The sequence below is a fragment of the Phaseolus vulgaris genome, chromosome 3, assembly GCF_000499845.2.
Source record: "Phaseolus vulgaris cultivar G19833 chromosome 3, P. vulgaris v2.0, whole genome shotgun sequence".
Lineage (NCBI taxonomy): Eukaryota > Viridiplantae > Streptophyta > Magnoliopsida > Fabales > Fabaceae > Phaseolus > Phaseolus vulgaris.
In genome coordinates this window covers 5650382-5670246 of record NC_023757.2, presented here as the reverse complement: position 1 = coordinate 5670246, position 19865 = coordinate 5650382, and the positions used below count along the sequence as shown (strand labels likewise).

At 36.2% G+C, this 19865-nt stretch overlaps 1 protein-coding gene across 1 annotated transcript; it reads left to right on the top strand.

Annotated features, from left to right (window-relative positions):
* The first annotated feature begins 12483 nt into the window (after window positions 1–12483).
* LOC137805783 (transcription factor MYB106-like) lies at window positions 12484–13954 on the top strand. Its single transcript, XM_068605707.1, has 3 exons — window positions 12484–12830; window positions 12957–13086; window positions 13185–13954. Exons 1-3 carry the CDS (start codon window positions 12698–12700, stop codon window positions 13801–13803), a joined length of 882 nt encoding a protein of 293 aa, XP_068461808.1. The 5' UTR covers window positions 12484–12697; the 3' UTR covers window positions 13804–13954.
* The last annotated feature ends 5911 nt before the right edge of the window (window positions 13955–19865 follow it).

Below are 19865 nucleotides of genomic sequence, written 5' to 3'. Positions count from 1 at the left end.
TAGTGATCCTATGAGTCCTCTGTATTTGGTTTCATCAACAGAAATTTCAGCTTCATCATGATCCAAATGACAGCTTGTTGAGAAGGGTGTGCTGATTGGTTTACACTTGTCCATTTCAAATTTCTTCAGCAGATCCTTGCAATACTTAGCTTGACTTAAGAAAATGCCATCCTTGAGTTGTTTGACCTGCAAGCCTAGAAAATTGTTCAACTCACCCATCATTGACATTTCAAACTCACTCTTCATGACTTTCACGAAAGCTTCACACAATTCTCCATTGTTTGATCCAAAAATGATATCATCCACATATACTTGTACTAGAATTGAGTCATCTCCTTTCTTCTTAATGAATAAGGTCTTATCTGATGTGCCTCTGTCATAGCCTTGTGAGGTGAGAAAATCACTTAGCCTCTCATACCATTGCCTAGGAGCTTGCGTGAGTCCATAGAGAGCCTTTTGGAGTTTGAACACATATTCTGGATGTTGATGGTCTTCAAAACCTGGTGGTTGTGAAACAAATACCTCTTCATTTATATAACCATTTAGAAAGGCACTCTTTACATCCATTTGAAATAGCTTGAACCCTTTGATGCAGGAGAAGGCAAGCAACAATCTAATTGCTTCTAACCGAGCCACTGGTGCATAGGTCTCATCATAGTCTATCCCTTCTTCTTGATTGTACCCTTTAGCTACAAGCCTAGCCTTGTTTCTGGTGATCACTCCATGCTCATCCATCTTGTTTCTAAATACCCATTTTGTCCCAATTATATTCATCTCAGGTATTCTAGGTACAAGAGTCCAGACCTCATTAAGAGCAAATTGATTCAGTTCCTCTTGCATAGCTAAAATCCAGTTGCTGTCCTTGAGAGCTTCATTCAAATTCTTGGGTTCAACTTGAGATACGAAGGCCATTGCTTCACAGAAATTATTTAAGGATTTTCTAGTTGACACTCCTTTCTCAATGTTCCTAATGACATTATCAAGGGTTAAGTCTCTTGGGGTTTTCCACTCTTTTGGCAAACCTGCAGCTGCAGTAGATTCTTGTATAGCATGTGTACCAGCAGTATCAAAATGAATCGATTCATTTTGATTTAAAACAGATTTAAATTCATTACTGTCAAGGTCATCAGCAGCAGTTTTAGATATGCTATGATCAGTTTCATCAAAAACAACATGCATTGATTCTTCTACTATAAGCAACCTTTTATTGAAGACTCTATATGCATGACCATTCAAAGCATAACCAATGTGCACACCTTCATCAGATTTAGCATCAAACTTACCAAGATTTTCTTTGCCATTATTCAATACAAAGCATTTACACCCAAATACCCTAAGGTGGCTCACACTAGGTTTTCTGCCCTTATACAATTCATATGGGGTTTTCTTAAGAATTGGTCTTATTAAGGTCCTATTTAACACATAAGCAGCAGTATAAACTGCATCAACCCAAAAATACTTAGGAAGCTTAGATTCATTTAACATAGTTCTAGCTAGTTCCTCTAATGATCTATTTTTCCTTTCAACTACACCATTTTGTTGGGGTGTCCTAGGGGCTGAAAAGGTATGTGCTATCCCATGCTTCTCACAGAACCTCTCAAACTTAGCATTTTGAAACTCTCCCCCATGATCACTTCGAATTGATTTTATGCAGCAACCATTTTCATTTTGCAGAATCTTTGCTAATTTCTTAAAGGCAGTGTAAGCATCATGTTTATGTGCAAGAAATAGAGTCCATGTAAATCTAGAGTAATCATCCACAACAACTAAAGCATACAAATTTTCAGCCAAGCTAGCAACTCTAGATGGACCAAATAAGTCCATATGTAACACATCCAATGGATTTTTTTGTAGAGACAATATCCTTTAACTTGAAAGAGGATTTGATTTGTTTACCTTTCACGCAAGCATCACAAAGCCTGTTGTCCTGAAATTTAATGTTAGGTAAACCAGAAACTAAATCTTTAGATTTCAATTTGTTCAAGTGATTTGTGTGTATGTGAGCTAACCTCCTGTGCCACAGCCAAGACTCATCACTTCTTACTAGATGAATTACTTGAGATTGTGCAGCCTTTTGACCCAAAGTTCACCTTGTATCCTTTGTCACAAAGCTGACTTATGCTGAGAAGACTATGCTTGAGTCCTTCTACATACAACACATTCTCAATGGTTGGTGAGTTTCCTGTTCCAACAGTGCCTCTGCCCAAAATCCTCCCTCGGTTATTATCACCATAGGTTACATGTCCTTATGCTTTGAGCTTCAAGCTAGTAAACTTTGTAAGATCTCCAGTCATATGCTTGGAACAGCCACTGTCCAAGTACCACTGATTTTTCTTGCTGCCAATCTATAAAACAGAATAAAAATGATACAAATGGTACCCTTTTCAGTATAGGGTCCAGCACAGATTAAAACCTTCTCTTTGGTAGCCATTTTGCTAAGTTCTTAGGAACAAGATGCTTTCTAGCAATGCAAGACCTAGAGGTATGACCAGATTTCATGCAGTAAAAACAGGTTACATGAGATGCCTTTTTGCCACTGTTAAAAGCTGAAAAAACTGATTTTGCTGGAACAAAAAAACTTGAAAGCTTTTTGACATTGGTTACATTTTCAGGGGTATAACCAAGACCATTCTTATTGAAAACAGCATTCTGTGAGCCAAGGAGAGACTCAAGGTTTTCTCTTCCCTTGGTGAAATTGGAAAGAGTTTTCAGCAAATACTCCACTTGTTTTTCCAATTTTTTGCAGTTTTCACAAGTTTTAATAGAGGCATGCAAGCATGTTAGTTCAAGGCTTACCAAATCTGTTTTGGCTTTATGCAATTCTTCCTCAAGTGTTTTTACTTTAGGTGCAAGCACATTATTTACCTTTTGCAGCTTATTGCATATTACAGCTAGCCTATTTGCTTCATTATGAGTTTCCTTGAAAGCAGCAAGCAATTGATCATAGTTATCTGAATCCACAGAAAAATCACTTACTGAATCAGAGATTGACTCCTCATCCTTCATCATGAAGCACAGATTGTTTTCCTCATCTTCTGTTGAAGAGCTGCTGGTTGAAGATACTTCATTTTCCTCCCATGAAATGTAAGCCCTTCTTCCCTTGCTCCTTTCAACTCTCTAGCTAGCAGATTTGTCCTTTGCTTGATTATCTGGACAATCTGTTTTGATGTGCCCTGTTTTGCCACATCCAAAGCAAGTATATTTAGAGGAATTTGAATCATTGGGTTTAGGATACCTTCTTTTCTACTGGTTCCTATTTCTGCTTTTCTTCCTCAGGAATTTGCTGAATCTTTTTGTAAGAAGGCTGATTGTGTCATCATCTTCAGCATCTTCTTTTTGCTCCTTTATCTCATCCAGTTCAGTTGCTTTCAGTGAAAGACCTTTGGGCTTTCTCTCTGTTGTTTCCTGCTCTTTGAGTCTTTTGAGCTCAAGCTCATGCTCCATTAGCTTTCCAAACAGTGCAGCAGTTCCCAGCTTTGACAGATCACAACTTTCAGATATGGCAGTCACCTTTGGTTGCCAGCTTCTTTCGAGGCACTTCAATATCTTTATGTTGAGTTCCTCTCTGTTAAATTCTTTTCCCAAACCAGTGAGGTGATTCACAATATGGGTGAACCTTTTCTGCACATCAGCAATGCTCTCCTCAGGTTGCATTCTGAACAGTTCATATTCTTGGATGAGAGCATGTTTTCTTGACCTCTTCACATCTTCAGTACCCTCATGAGTCACTTCTAAGACTTCTCACATCTCCTTAGCTGACTTACATTGAGATATCCTGAAGAACTCATCCATTGTCAATGCAGAGGTTATGATGGTTTTGGCCACAAGATCATGTTGAGCCTTCCTCCTTTCGGTCTCATTCCATTCTGATCTTGGCTTTACCACTTCTTTATCCTTGGCAACCTGCATTGGCACATAAGGTCCATTGACCACAGCTTCCCAAATTAATGCATCAATAGATTCCATGAAAATTCTCATTCTAACTTTCCAAAATGCATAATTCATTCCATTGAACATAGGTGGTCTATTAACAGCAGATCCTTCAGCAAAAAAGCACATTAAACACAGACATTATTACAAAGAAACTTGATTAAAATACAAGTCCTAGCTCTTGATACCAATTGTTGGGTTTAATAGTGCCAAAGTTCAAGAGGGGAGGTGAATTGACCTTTTAAAACTTTCTCGCAGAAACAGTGTTTAACACAGTTTACAGAAAATAAATCGATTTATGTGAAAATGAACAGATTTATTTCAGCACTATTTTTGTTTGAAACGCGTTTATACAGCAAGGTTAATCACAAGATTATGCAGATAGATTTTCCAGATGCACACACACTGATATTAGAACGAAAACCAGTGAACCACAAAACTCAATTTCAAGCAAGTGATTAAGGTTCAATTGATAGCATGCCAATTAATTGAGTAACCTTTACAATCAACCTGTTCCAGTGGCTTTTAAAAAACTATGAGTGTTCTTCTTGATATCAAACAGTTTTCCAGAAATTAAGAGCAATGAATCACAGAACAACAAGCTTCAATTTTAAGCAATTGTTTAAGGTTCAATTAATAACTTTGACAATTTCTTGAGCAACCTATCACAGTCAATCTGTTCCAGTGGCTTTTAACAAATTTTATATGTTCTTATCAGAATCAAACAACTTTTTCAGAAATTAAGAACAGTATGAACTGAGCCCAGAAAGAACAGATTTATTATTGATTGAACAGATTTATTTCTTTGCTGTTTTAACAATTATGCCGAAACTTAATTGCAGAGATTGAGAGAGAATAAACACAGGGCAGTTATACTGGTTCACTCAACTGAGCTACATCCAGTCTTCACCTAAAACCAAGGTGAAATTCACTAAATCACAGTACAAACAAACACAATTCCCACTGTTCTTGAAACCTACAAGAACTTAGGTACTCTTGCTGAAAAAACCTATTTCAGCTCACACACACTCTTCAAGAAAACCTATCAAGAAGAGTGTTCAACCAAACTATTACAAGAAATGAGAAGTGAAACGACTACACCAGATTGAGGATACAAAGATCTACCTTAAACCAGTAGGCAATATTGCTAGAACAGTAGCAACACCTCACACCAAGCTTTTGGAACCAAACCAAGAACAAGCACTTTGTGATTTTCGAAATCTTTGAAGAACAAATGCTAATCCTTTGTAAACTCTTAATTCTCTGCTGTCAAAACTTGTTTTTGCAAATGTATGAACGATGTTTAAACTCAGAAACAAGTTTTCATTTTATAGAAAACCAACTTATAACAGAATTTTGAAAAACAGTTAAAGCTGTTATAAAATGAACAGATTGAAAATAAAATGAACAGATTTATTTTCAAAAGCAGTTAAAGAATCTGTTAAGTGAGGAGACTTAGTCAACCATTCTGGTGCTGAGATAAAACTGAAAATCGTTTAAGCTTGACATGGCACCAGAGACAAAAAAGAATCTATTCATTTACAGATGAACAGATTTATTTTTCAAAACAAAAACAGAAAAGCTTAACTATTTAAACACAGTCGTTTTGAAAGGTAGAAGACTTAGTCAAAATACATGATGCACAAAATCTAATTTTCACAAGACTTAGCCAAGGCATCAGTGTAAAAATGAATCTGTTTATTTAGAAAAGAACAGATTTATTTTTATGCAGTAAACGTGTTTTTTGTAAAACATGTGAAAAACAGTTTAAGAAAACTTATGCTTGTTCTTATCACATGGCCAGTGGTTATGAGGTGAGTTACTCAGCAAAAAGCCCACTCTTAGACAACCTCTAAGCACTACCTAAGACACACTTAAAGCAAAGCAAAATACACATGAAATGTACATAGAAGTCTTCATCAAACACAATCTTGAAGGGGCAGCAACCATCTTCAACAAATTTATCTTTAAACCTGATGCTAGTTCAAACCCCCTTAGAATCGCCTTCACAGCAACCACGTTGCTATGAGTCGCTTCACATAGAAAGAGGGTATCATCTACAAATTGCAAGATACTGAGCTGCCCCTCTCCTCTACCAAACATAACACCTGATAGAAGATTGGCGTTATTCGCCTGCCTGACTAACCCAACGAGGCCTTCTGCAACCACAATGAAGAGGAACGGAGCAAGCGGGTCACTCTGCCTCAAACCTCTTGAAGGTTTGAATTCCTCCCTTGGGCTCCCATTGACTAATACAGACACTGTGGCCGATTCTATACAACCTCGCATCCACATCACCCACTTGTTGTGAAAACCCATCTTATAGAGCATATCATACAGAAACTCCCACCTCACCGAGTCGTAAGCTTTTTCGAAGTCCACCTTCAACCATAACCCACTCCTCCCACTCCTTCTAATATCCTCTACCACCTCATTGGCCATGAGCACACTGTTCAAAATCCCTCTTCCCTTTAAGAAAGCAGACTGATTTTCATCAACAATAGAGTTCAGCACTTTCTTTATTCTATCAGCCAACACCTTTGCAATAACTTTGTATATAACCCCCACTAGGGAGATGGGTCAGTATTGCTCCAACGAAGAGGGATCCTTCACTTTTGGTACTAGTGCTATGAAGGACGCATTACATCCCTTAGGTATAGATCCTGTTTCATGGAATAAGGCCAAGGCCTTAACAAACTCATCTTTTATAAACTCCCAACTTTTCCTGATAAAGTTAAAGTTGAACCATTCGGGTCCAGGGCTCTTTGATCCTTCACATTGCCACACCGCTTCCTTGACTTCATCCTCCTTAAAATCGGAGATAAGAAACAAGTTGTCTTCTGGGGAGAGTGTTTTAAACTCAACTACATCAAGCCTTACCCCAAAATCCCTCGTTGCTTTGAACCTAGTCTCAAACAATTTCTTTGCTTCTGCTCGAACCGTACATGGCTCCTCACACCACTGACCCCCAACATCTACTCCTTTCACTTCATTTCTAAGCCTTCTCCATCGTAAGAAGGAATGGAAAAATTTGGTGCACGAATCTCCATGCTTGAACCAACTAACTCTTGCTTTTTGACTAATGAGAGAATCAATCTTTCTGTCTACCTCCCCTAGCTGGTTCAGTAGTTCCAATCTTACCACCCTCCCACTTTCCACCAAACCTCCATCCAAATCTTGGTTGTCAAAAGCCTCAATTTGGTGCAAAATACCTTCCTTAATGGTATACAAATTGCCGAACACGTCTCTATTCCAAACTTTTAAATCCCCTTTGAGTAACTTCAGCTTATCCTTGATGTTCAAGATAGCATTCCTTTGGGTTTAGTAGGATTGCCACTTATCCTTCACCATCCCATTAAAACCTTTCTCCATATGCCAGGCATCAATGGTTCGAAAAGGTTTAGGACCCCAGTCCTTATCCAAGGTCTTCACCACCAAAGCATAGTGATCAGACACTTCCCTCTGTTGGACATATTGTTTGCATTTTGGCCATATATTCAACCACTCCTCAAAGACAAGGATTCTATCAAGTCTGCTCTTAGCCGACCCATTTGCTTTAAACCACGTGTAAGTTTTCCCTACAATAGGAAGATCCAAGAGCATATTAGATTCAATAAACCTATTGAATCCATTAATCTCGCTAGTATGGCCACTTGAAGTAACACCCCAACTACTAACACCTTTCCTTTCTCGTCTGCTTCTTACAACATTAAAATCCCCACAGAGACACCAAACCAACTCCTGTGACGCCCCTTTAATTCCTGTAATCTCCTCCCAGAGCATCTTCTTTTCTCTTAGGCTGCAAGCTGAGTATATGTTTGCAATAACACACATTCGTGAGGACCTTAGGTGCTGACCATAGATAACTATGAACCCCTTCTCCATCACATGACTATCGTAGCGGAACATATCTTTGTGCCACATGGACAACAAGCTTCCGCCTCCATTGTCACCTTCATAATGAATCCACCCGATTCTATTATTCCCCCACAAAGCAAAACACCTAGCATCAGTGAACCCCTTCAGCTTCGTTTCTTGAATGCATACAAACTCTGCTCCTTCTCTTGAAATCAGATTTTCCAAATATCTGGTCTTTGTTCCTCCCCCCAATCCTCGTATATTCAAGCTAACGATCAGCATAAGAGACCTTTTATAGCACCCTCTTCAATCTTCTGTGCAAATTCTACATCTCTCACTTCCATACTCTGATATTCTTGCACAACCTCTTCTTCGATCCTTCAACATACAATTCCCATATGTTTACCCAGCTCCCATAGCTTTACTGGTTCCTCCGTAACATCTGGATCCCGGAGCCTTAAGTTACAATTAATTATATCCCCATCAGAAATTGTTGCAGATAACGTTCCTGCTTTAGAGGAGGCAGATTTCCTAACCTGAGAGGACCTTGCTCTTATTCTTACTGATCTCCGTGGATGGGTACTTGGTTCACCCACTTCCCACATCCCCTTCGTTCTTAGCTTACGCCTAGGAGATGGGTTCCTGTTTCCACGACCCCCTTTTCCGGCCTCAGCGCCACGTATTTCCATGCCATTACTTTTCTCCAACTCCCGCACCTCCATAGCTTCCTCTTGGTTATTCTGGTATGCGCGGGATTTTCCCCCTTCATGTTTCGACCTATCTCCCATACTTAGGGGTTCTCCAATACTTTCTTCCTCACGGACCAGCGAAAGACACAGCCCTTTGCCATATTGGGCCGTCAGGTTTACTTCTTGACCCGGAGAGAAAATGGGCTCGAGTTGGGGCTCTCCAATACCTTCATCCTCATGGGCCAGCAACTGGGACTGTCCTTTGCCAATTTGGGCCATCGGGTTTCTTTCTTGACCCATGAGCTGGGTAGAACTTAATTCTTCGTCCACCACTAACTTGGCCAAGTCAGCCTGATAAAAGTAATTACTGTAAAAAGCTGCAGATCCGTGATTTATGGTGTTCAGAAACACAGCTTCTTCAGTGACCTTCTGGTATAGTCTTTCCACATCGGTGAAACTTTTAGCATTGATCCTCTGACAATCTGATCCCTTAAAACTAGCTTCCTCAAATACCAACCCTTTTTGTCGTTTGCTCTTTGCACTCACCGTTGCCCTCCACCTCCCTTTCGATTAAGTCATCTTCTCCGTTCTCTTCGCCACCGAGCACCTCCCCTCTAGGCCTCTCTCCTCCCCAACCCCGATCATTTCCTTCCTCTTTGCAACTATTCACTGAAGTTGTGTCCTCTACATAGGTTTCCAACGAGGAGACGCTATCCGAGGAACCAAAGCCGCCATAGTTGCACCTGCATGAACCTCTATTCCCACATCGGTGAAACTTTTATTATTGATCTTCATATCAGCCACCATCCTTACATTCTGGTTCTTTAGCATCCTGACTTGGAGACTAGCGTACTCCAAATTCTCCCACAGAAGAGTGGATTTGCCAATGGACACTATCGTTGCCTTATCTCCCACCACTTTAGAAAAGCATTCCTTGTTCCAGAGAGTAAGGGGTAGACCATAACACCTTACCCACACAATTTTATGGCTCGCTACATGATTTTCCGACCATGGTTCGATGTTGGTGAAAACACTCTCGAACCACTCCTTATTAAGCTTTATAAGGGCCTGCATACTCTCCCCTTCCCTTGGCATTAGCAAAGCTAGATTGTCTCCTAACGAGCGCAAATAAACCATGCTCAATCCACCTTTCAGGAACTCTTCACGTAACTGGTCAAAATCCAGTTTTGCACAAAACTGGCCGATAACGCTTGGCCCCATCCACGGTAATACCTGTTTTTGTGCTGAAAACATTGGTCCCTTCCACACCTTTTGGGGTCCTCCTTTTACTACATCAGCATATGACTCCTCCCCTTTCTTTCTCACCCAAACCTCCTTCCTCTTCTCCCTCCCTCCTTCCAGCAGTCCTTCCCCTCCCCTCCTCCTAGACCTAGAATGAGGCACCATCGGAGGAGTCTTGAAGACCCTAGGCGACACTCTGCTAGTGATAGGGTCAAGCCTCCGGTATCTCGGAATATTGACAAAGAGCTTCACGTTCCCTATATATATTTGGTCTAACTCCTTCTCCAATCTTGCCGCGTTTCCCACTTCGAAGAACCGAACAAAACCAAATCTCCTTCCCCTCTTGTTCAGCTTTCGAGCAATGAAAACTTCTTTCACTCTTGCCCATTTTTGGAAGATCTTGAACATGTCCAACTCACCAAACCCGTTCGGAAAGTTGGAGAAAAAGAATGTTGTAAAATCGCCTGAGTCGTGCTTGATTTTGTCTAGGTTCTCACCAACAGCATGGCCACCGCGACCACCGTGGCGACCGTGGGTTGAACGGGTTTCTCTCCCTCTCCCTCTCATATGCTTTTTCTTATTACTTACAAATCGTGGAAGTTCTTCACACTTCTTGCCACCTTTGTTCTCTTTCGCTCCGTCCACTTAATTTTCTAACAAAGGGTAAATTAGTTTCTATTATTGATAAATACTTTCTAAATTAGTATTTAATTATAATTCTAACTAGATCCAGTATATAAGCTCAACTTAAAAGGAATGACTCTTATATTCTCTGAAGGTTTAAGGCTCAAACTGCTCCTTTAGGATTTAGGGTTTGCACATATGTCACATTCAATTGTGATGTGGACGTTAGGTAATTTACCCACGAAGAGTGTGTCCACGAGTAACTGAAACAGTGAGAATGTGGGTAACTGAAACAATGAGTTATCCACCAACCTCAATCCGTAGGTAATACCTACCAACCTAAATCTATGGGTAAATCTATAGGTAATTTTACATATTTTATTTTTAATTATTTCGTTATTATTTTTATCTTTTTTTATTTTGAATTATTATTTACAATTATTATTTATGCCTACTTTTATTATTATTAGTTATGTTATCATATTATTATTATTATTATTCATATTATTATATTACTATTATTAACTTAATAATGTTAGTAGTATGAATACCTATGGACTTCGACCTGTAAATGATACCCACCAATTTTAGTTCGTAGGTATTATCCACCAACTCAGGTCCGTAGATAATATCCACCAACGTAATTTTGGTCTCTTGCAGGATTCCTTGAGCTCCCAAGGTAATTTTATTCCTGAAGGTCGTCGTGATATCCTGGTTGAAGCAATTGGACGACCTGAGCAATGTGGTCGTGTTTGTGCAGTTGGACAAGGAGTTGAAATTAAACTGTATTTTGGAGTTGCACCACAACACTCATCCTCCTCCCCCCAAGAGACCAAAACAAAAATGACGAGTAAGATACGTCAAGAATTAATGGAGAAAATGAGAAAAGAGGTTGATCGGATGTGGCTAGAGTTGCGACAAAAGTTATTATTGCAAAAAATTGTGAGTAATGTAAAATTTACTTACAGATAAAGATCTGTGAATAATAATTGTAGGTAATGCTGAATTTACACCTACAAATTCTTATTTTTGGACAATATTTGTAAGTAATGCTTAATTTACCTATGGATTCAAATCTATAAGTAATAATTCATCGATAAATTTAATTTTTTTTAAGTAAAGAAACTTTTTTTTTATCAGCAAATCATGAATTAAATTTATCCAAATCCTCATAAAAAAATCAGGAGTATCCAAACCCTTATTAAAAAACCAACGCTCTTCCCTCATACTTACACAAATTACATGTAAAAGCATAATACATAATATAATTCATAACAAAGAGATTGCTTCCCTATTCCTAAGTAAGTAGGACCTTAAAAGTTGGGAAGACCTTCACAAAAAACCAGCAGACCTACACCTTCAGTTCAGGCAATCAGTCTGCTCTTCTAAATACTGTGATACCAGAAAAATGTCCAACCTGCAAGTACTAAAAGGTTGCTTCACACCACACAGCACCCAACAACCCTTTAGAATTATGATCCTGGCCAATATTTACTCCCCCTTCTTCACTCAACAAATCAAACCAAAGAATTCACCCTCCATGTGCACCCTTCTCATGCATCTTCCATATAACAGATTACATACGGGGGCATTTTATTACAACACCTGCAGCTTTACCTTTAGGAGTTCCCTTCAAAACATAGCCACAGCACCTGAGTTGGACCTCCCCTTTTACAGACAGACCTCGTGCCACCTTGCTTGCCACCTTTACATGACAAACCCAAGAGAATGGAATGTATACAAATAAGTAAAGAAACTTAAAAAAATATTTTAAAAAATTCGAAAAGCAAGATTTGAGAAAAGCGAGACTTTTAGAGATTATTAGACAAAGATATTCTATATTTAATTAAGTAAATTATAACTAAAGATATTTGATTTAGGCTTGTCCAGTTGTACATGTAATCAAAACTTCCTTAATTTAATTTGTAGACTCCCTTATTTAATTTTGTAATTTGTAGGAATAAAGTGCCATAAAAATAAAGAAATATATAAATAAAAATTATAGAATAAATTATATTTTTCAATTAAAGCATTATAAACATGTGGATACTATCTTTGAACATTTTGAAGAATAAGAAAAGAAGGACTGAAAAGGGAAACGAGTATGGGAGAATAGGGACCTACCACTTTGATCGTATTCCCATATTCTTAAAGATGACAGATAACTATTTAAGCTTATGGTTTTCATATAGGGTACACTATTTACACTTGGGCTGCACTATTTTCTCAAAGATGACAGAATAATAATCATCTAGTACTATATATCCTTCTATATTAACTCTTGGGCTGCACCGCGTAACAACAAAAGGACTGGTTCGGGTTTCCTTACAAGTTACAACAGCTTGGCATTAAAAATGGGAAGGAAGGCATGTTGTGAGAACCTAGGGTTGAAGAAAGGACCGTGGACACCAGAAGAAGACAAGAAGCTCCTCGACTACGTTGGGAAGCACGGTCATCGAAACTGGCGTTTAGTGCCTGCCAAAGCGGGTAATGTATACAACTTCTCTCTACCTTTTTTTTTCTGAATCAATCAATGAGTGTGCATGTTCTTGATATTGAGGAATCAAAGTCCAAATCCAGATTTTATTTGTTACATGTATGATTCACATCTAGGTCTTGAAAGATGTGGAAAGAGTTGCAGATTGAGGTGGATTAACTATCTCAAACCTGATATAAAACGAGGAAACTTCAGCACGGAGGAAGACCACACCATTATTAAACTTCATGCTCTTCTTGGAAACAAGTGATGACCTTTTAGTTTCTTTTGGTTTTGATACTTTCCTGTTGGTAAGCCAAATGAATTTCTGAGAAGCTAATGATGTTTCTCTATTGCACGAACAGATGGTCCATCATAGCAGCCCACCTGCCCCAAAGAACCGACAATGAGATCAAGAACTACTGGAAAACCAACATCAAGAAAAGACTCATCGGAATGGGCTTAGATCCCATTACCCACAAAACAATAAAACAGAACACATTTGAATGCTGTGGTGATGGCCAAGACCAGTCCAAGGACACCATCAATATCAGGCACGTGGCTCAGTGGGAGAGGGCCCGACTTGAAGCTGAAGCCAGAGGATCTATGTTGCAAGTTGGATCTGGATCCTCAAATCTCTCTGGGCTAATCTTAAGCAAGATTCCAACTCAACCTTGTCTTTCATCACATTCAGTGTCAACCGAACACAAGAGAGTGCATAACATGTATGCCCTTGTGCTTACCACAAATCATGATTTTAGGTCATCTGTATCCACTTTGAGCATTCCCAAGCTTCCTGCAGTTTCTAATATTCCACAAATCACCAACACAGAAAGTTTACTTACATATAAGGCTGACAATAATGTCATGGAAGGCTGTGTTTCAAACTTACAAGATGATGACATTATGGTGGCTGTGGAAGCATTTAGAACAGCAAGGTCTGAGGGTATTGAAGAGCTGTTCAATGAATTTACTTCCATGTAGAAAGTCTAAATATATTGATTTCTTTAAAAATATGTATGGTTCAAACAAAATGTGACTTCTTTTCAGTTTCATATTACAAATTACAAATGTGTGATTGTAACTTTTGTTTAAGTTTGTGTTTCACTCACCTCCTTATCATTATATATATAATTTGTAACTTAATTTTTATTTACTCATTTTCTTATAGTGTATGTTATTTAAAGATAGGGGTGGGAAAGCGGATCAGTCCGTCCTTCATTGCCCCGCCCGTGCTTGGCCCGCAAAAATGTGGGTTGGGTTGGCCCGCCCCGCAAAGTTATTGCGGGCTAGAATTCTCAACCCGTCCCGCATAAGAGCTGGCCCGCGGATTTGCGGGCCAGTCCGCGTTCTTTTTTTTTTTAAATTAAATATATATATGTATATATATTTTTACATTTTGTTATTAAAAAATTGTTAAATTAAACCTATATATTTGTTACTATCAAACCTAAATTCTTTTTCTTCCTTTTTAAACATAGTCAGTCAAACATCAAAACATTAAACATTAAGATAAATATCAAATATCACTATTCTTCCACTTCCAAAACATTAAAAATATCTAATTCCAAAACATTAAACATAAATATAAACATTAATTCAAAAACATTAAACGTAAACATTATTGACGCTTGTGTTGTGTTTCTTTCTTTGAAATTTTGTAAAAATCTAATTGCGTTGCCTTGCTGCTGCTAAGTTCCAATTTTCTTTTTCTTGTGGGTTAGCGGGCTAGCCCGCCCCGCTGCTGGCCCGCGCGGGTTGTGGGCTAATGCGGGGCGGACTAATGCGGGTTAGCGGGTTGAAAAGGTCAGTCCGCCCCGCGTTTTTTACCAGCGGGCCGCGGGTCGGCCCGCACGGCCTGCCCCACTTTGCCATCCCTATTTAAAGATAGGTGGCGAAATGGTTTTGTTACGAGGAGGCAGATAATTATACTTTTATTATAATACTACAAGAAAATCAATAAATAAAAACTAATTTTATAGATAAAAAATAATTAATTACTATATTGACTAAATTAGATACTATTTTATAGATTAAAAAATTATGGTATCCCCAGTAATTTCTATTATTAATAAAATTTATAAATTAGTTTCTAAATTATATATTTTAGATATTAATAAATTTTTTTAATCTATAAAATAGTAATTAATTTAGTTAATATATCAATTAATTATTTTTTAGTTTTAAAATTAATTTTTATTTAATAGTTCTCTTCAGAGTATTACATGTTACTGTCATCTTTGTATATATGCTTTGTTTGCATTCGAGTGATTTTTTTTAATCAGCAAAATGAATAAATAAATAAATATGAACCACTTAAGGGGTGACCCAACATGTATACATACCAATTGCTCTACTCAAAAGAAAGATTCAATAACCTTGCCAAAATCACCCAACTCAAAACCAACGAAAACACCTAAACATAACATTACACACAACCAAAAACTAACAGAGACTTTAAATCTACAACAAACACGTCAAGAGATCAAGACACCAATCAGAAAAGGAAAAACAAGCAGAAGCAAAATAAGAAGTGATCAAAGACCAATCCTTTAATTGAGCCAAAGAAAAGATTTCAAAGTGATCAATCGTTCCGCCCTTAAAAATGTGATTATTCTTGTGCCTCCAAATCTCGCCAATGATTGCAACACAAATGCTTCCCCAACGACATTTACATAGCTTGGAACATTGCACAAGATAAAGTGTAAGAAATGTGAACCAAAATCAAAATGATCTACTGACGCCAACCCAAGTCAAGCATAACACTGACTCTAAACCAGCCAAGCTATTTTGCATTCAAAACACAAGTGCCTAGTAGTCTCAACTTCTTCCTGACACAAACAACCGAAGGAGCAATCAACAATAACCCCACGTCTAACCAGATTAGCCTTAGAAGCAATCAAATTACCCAGCACCCTCCAAACAGTAAAGAGAGCGGAAGGTAATGCTTTAATCTTCCAAAAATCTTCGAACAAGGGAAAACTTTCACTCATGCAAGACTTCCTTAAAATATTGTTCCTAGTAGTTTTCTCCCGCTTCAGTAGCTGCCCTGTTATCAGGTGTAAACGAATAAATTTTTTCTCTGGCAGCAGATGGTTTAAGGGTGGTGTTAAATCATGCGTTTCTGAGTGTTCCATGGTGCAACTCACTCACAAAGTGTTAGTAGTGATATAAATATTTTGAAGCTGTCAATGTTTTGTGGATCTACTTTTGTTTGTTGGTTTGCTGCTGCCCAAGGAAAGGCGTTTTACAGCCCTTGCAGCTACTTTTTGTTTGTGTCGTGGGGAAACAACTAGTGGGAACTAGTTTGTAGCTAAAGGGACCTGTTGTTTGAACCAGGAAATTAAGTGGGCAGGATCAAAGTTCTTTGTTGTATTTTTGAAGAGTGGATGCTTCTCAACATAATTGCTTTCTCAACCAAACGTTGGTTTGGTGTGCTGTAAATATCACAACATTGTTTTGCTCTAATCTTTAAATTCTTGGAATTGGTTGTGATGAATTGTGCTTACATCCAGTTATGAAGCCACCAATTTTGTCGTTGTTGGTTGGTATTGGTTTTGTTTAGCTTAATTCCACTCTGTTGGAAAGTGTGCTTTTGATCTTAGTAGTTTTGAAGAATGTTATTGCATTGTCCAATAGGTCTTTGTGAGTCTTGTATGTGCTCTCTGGTGGTCTAGTACTTAAGGTTTCATGTATATGGGTTGAGACACCCCTGAAGAGTCCCTTTTTAATTCTATTAATTCTTTGCTGATAAAAAAAAATTGTAGGTCGAACTAACCGAGTACCCCGAATTCGCATCAACCTTCCACACCCAGCTAACATCCTTACCCAAGACAAGATGCGAGCCTTGAAGCTCCTGCAAAAGCTGAAATTCCTAAGTCTTTTCCCAATCGAACAAGTCTCTTCTCCACTTAAGAACCCAATTCCAAGAGTTGGAGGCCCACTCCCCAAAAGAATCCAAGCAAGCTCCATTGCATCCGAGTGAATACTTTCACTCGGATTGAAAAGCGACAAAAAAATTGTTTGCATCCATTCAATTGCAAAGAGTGAAAAGTGATCATTTCCAGGAGAAGAATAAAAACAATCCTATGTGTGAAGAAAAGAAAAAGCAAAGAAAACTAAAAAAAAATACATAATATTATTAAAAAGTCAAAATTACCCTTAATTATATTTTTATACATATTAAATAACACTTTATATATGTTACAATAATAATAAATTATAAACATAATAATAAAAACAAAAATAAAAATAAATTATATATTTAGTAATAATTAAAATAAGTTTATTAAATAATAATAATAATAATTATTTTAATTTTGATTTGATTTTATGAAAATATTTTTTATATGTATAATAATAAAAATTATTAAATAAAAATAAATATTTTTTACATCAAATATTTTAATTAAATCAAATCTAAAAAAAAATATCATATTTTATTATTCAAATATTTTTAAAGATAAGAATAAATTTGTAAACTTACACATTTAAAAAAATTAAAAATCTCCTTACAACCATAATATTACAAACTTCAATAAATTTTCCTCACAAATCCATTCTAACATACTTTAATCCAAACAACCACATTTTCTTTACACTTTCCTCTCAAATCACTTCAAATCCACTCCCTTAAATTTTCTCCCAAAATCCAAACACAACAATAGTGTGGACAAGTATATGGATTACAATAAGGTGAATTGTGGAAGCAATTAGAGTGGACCAATTAGAGATTATCTTTAAGGAAAGGAGAGTGGACCAATTAGAGATTTTCATGATGACTCAATTAAAGGTTTGGTCATGGATCACAAATAAATAGATATTAGCTAATTTTACATACTATTAATGGTGTATGGACCCTATGTCATGTCCAAAACAAATAAAAAAAAATGATTTTAATAGGTGTTGTTTTTTTTTTTTTTTGGAATAGTTTTGGTAGGCATAAAATATCAAAGATATGAATTACCAAATCAGATACGAAGAAATGAAAACTTTTTGTTATTGAACTCTTTTAGATAAGCTTATACAAATTTGCACTCTGCTGAGAAAGGTATTTGTGTTTCTTTTTTGCATGGTCTGGTATGTTCATAACCGTGGCAATATGCAGTTTTCCAATAAATAGTAGGGAGGGATAATAGGAGATTTATCTTTGGATAACAATGTTACAACAAATACAAAAGGTTAACAAAGTACCTTAAAAATTTAAGGTGCATGGGTGAAAGAATGCGCAAGTTATGGAAGATGAACGTAAAGACAAAGAAAAAACACAGTTGGAGTAAAAGATCAAACTGTTGTGGAAAATGGCAAAGAAGCGGTTGAACTGCATAACAATGGTCAATATTTTGATCTAATACTCATGGATAAGGACATTTCTGTCATGAATGGAATTGAGGGGTCACTTTATCTGTGTTGTATGGAGGCCTAGTGTGAAGGCTACATGAAGACATATTATGTAAGGAAAAAAGTTATAAAAGGATGCTTTAACTAGACGTTTTTTTGGGGGAACCATGAAGTGTTGCAGAAGAAGAAGGAGAAAGCATGTTTACGTGAGAAGGGAGTTGTGTGAATCACAATAATGGTTAAAAAAAGCAGTGCTAATGGTGAAACATATCCAAATGGAATCTGGGTCTTACAATGATGCTATATTCTGCTTGTGTAGGTTGTGTTGGCTATTTTTGTTTGTTATGTTTGTGTTTGACTCCCTTTTGTATAAGGGTTGGAACACCCTCAAATGCTTCCTTTAATTTAATTAATTCATTACTGATAAAAAATTATAAAGGTGGTATACAACAAACTTTATTCTTGTATTAAATATAACGGTAAAAATATATTATTTATGTAATATTTTTAAAAAATTAAAAAAAATGCATTACTATTATTCATAACTCTTAGAGAAAAAAGTTGATATTATTAGTATAATATATATTTATTGGAATCAAAAGATTATTTGCATTTAAAAAACATAAGAAACTCTAATTTATATTATCAAAATGGATGGTTTTGGTTTTTATCCACTAAAACATTGTGAAGAGAGAAGTATTTGAATCGCCATGTGAACATTAGGATTGCACGTTACAATCTCAAGTCTTACAAGAGTCAATTACCTCGCATTTAAAATATTGTCTAATTTGAAATTTGGAGTTTCGTCAATGGTTAATGGAATAAAATATCCTTGGTCTCAACTGCTTAACAATGTAAGACTATTGGGTGTACCGAAACACTTGACTACAAAATTGAAATTTTCACATGAAAGTGCATATTAATTAACTACATGGCTTTTTTAGTTCATCTATGATTGCCACAAATAAAAAATTGTAGATTCCAAAACAACAATACATATTATTTTAACTAAAGGTGGTCATTGATTGGATTTTGGGTAATCCAATGCAAATCCAAATATTTGGATCAGATTTATAATCTAAATCCATATTTTTTATAAATTAATTTGGAAATCCAAATCTAAATATTTGGATAGGATTTTAAATAAAAAATACATATTTTTATAAAAAGAAAGTGAATTATATTTTAAATCAAAATTCATGTATTCTAAAAAAATTAACATAATATTATTATAATATGTAAAAAAGTTAAATATTATATAAATATTAAGAAAATATAATAAAATTATAATTTAATAATACCAAAAAATTAAAGATAACATAATATATAAATTCTTAACATTAAAATACACTTCCCTATAAGACTTTAATTAAACTTTGAAAATATTATATCCATTTATTATATATAAAATATTGAAGCAAGTAAATTTCTAAAAAAAATTGTATAAAATTTGATTGCTTCATGTGTGTGAGAGAACAAATAAAATTTTAAAAAAAAGTGAACAAACCCTAAATAACAGAGAATAGCAAATGAAAGAAAATATAAAAAAGTTCTAAAAATTTAGATTATGCAATTTTTAAAATCTATATAAATAAAATAAAAATCTAATTGAAAAATATAATAAAATATAGATCAGACTAAAATTAGATTAAATAAATGAATTTTTAATAGATTAGAATTGAAAAAGATTTAAAAAACCTAAATTT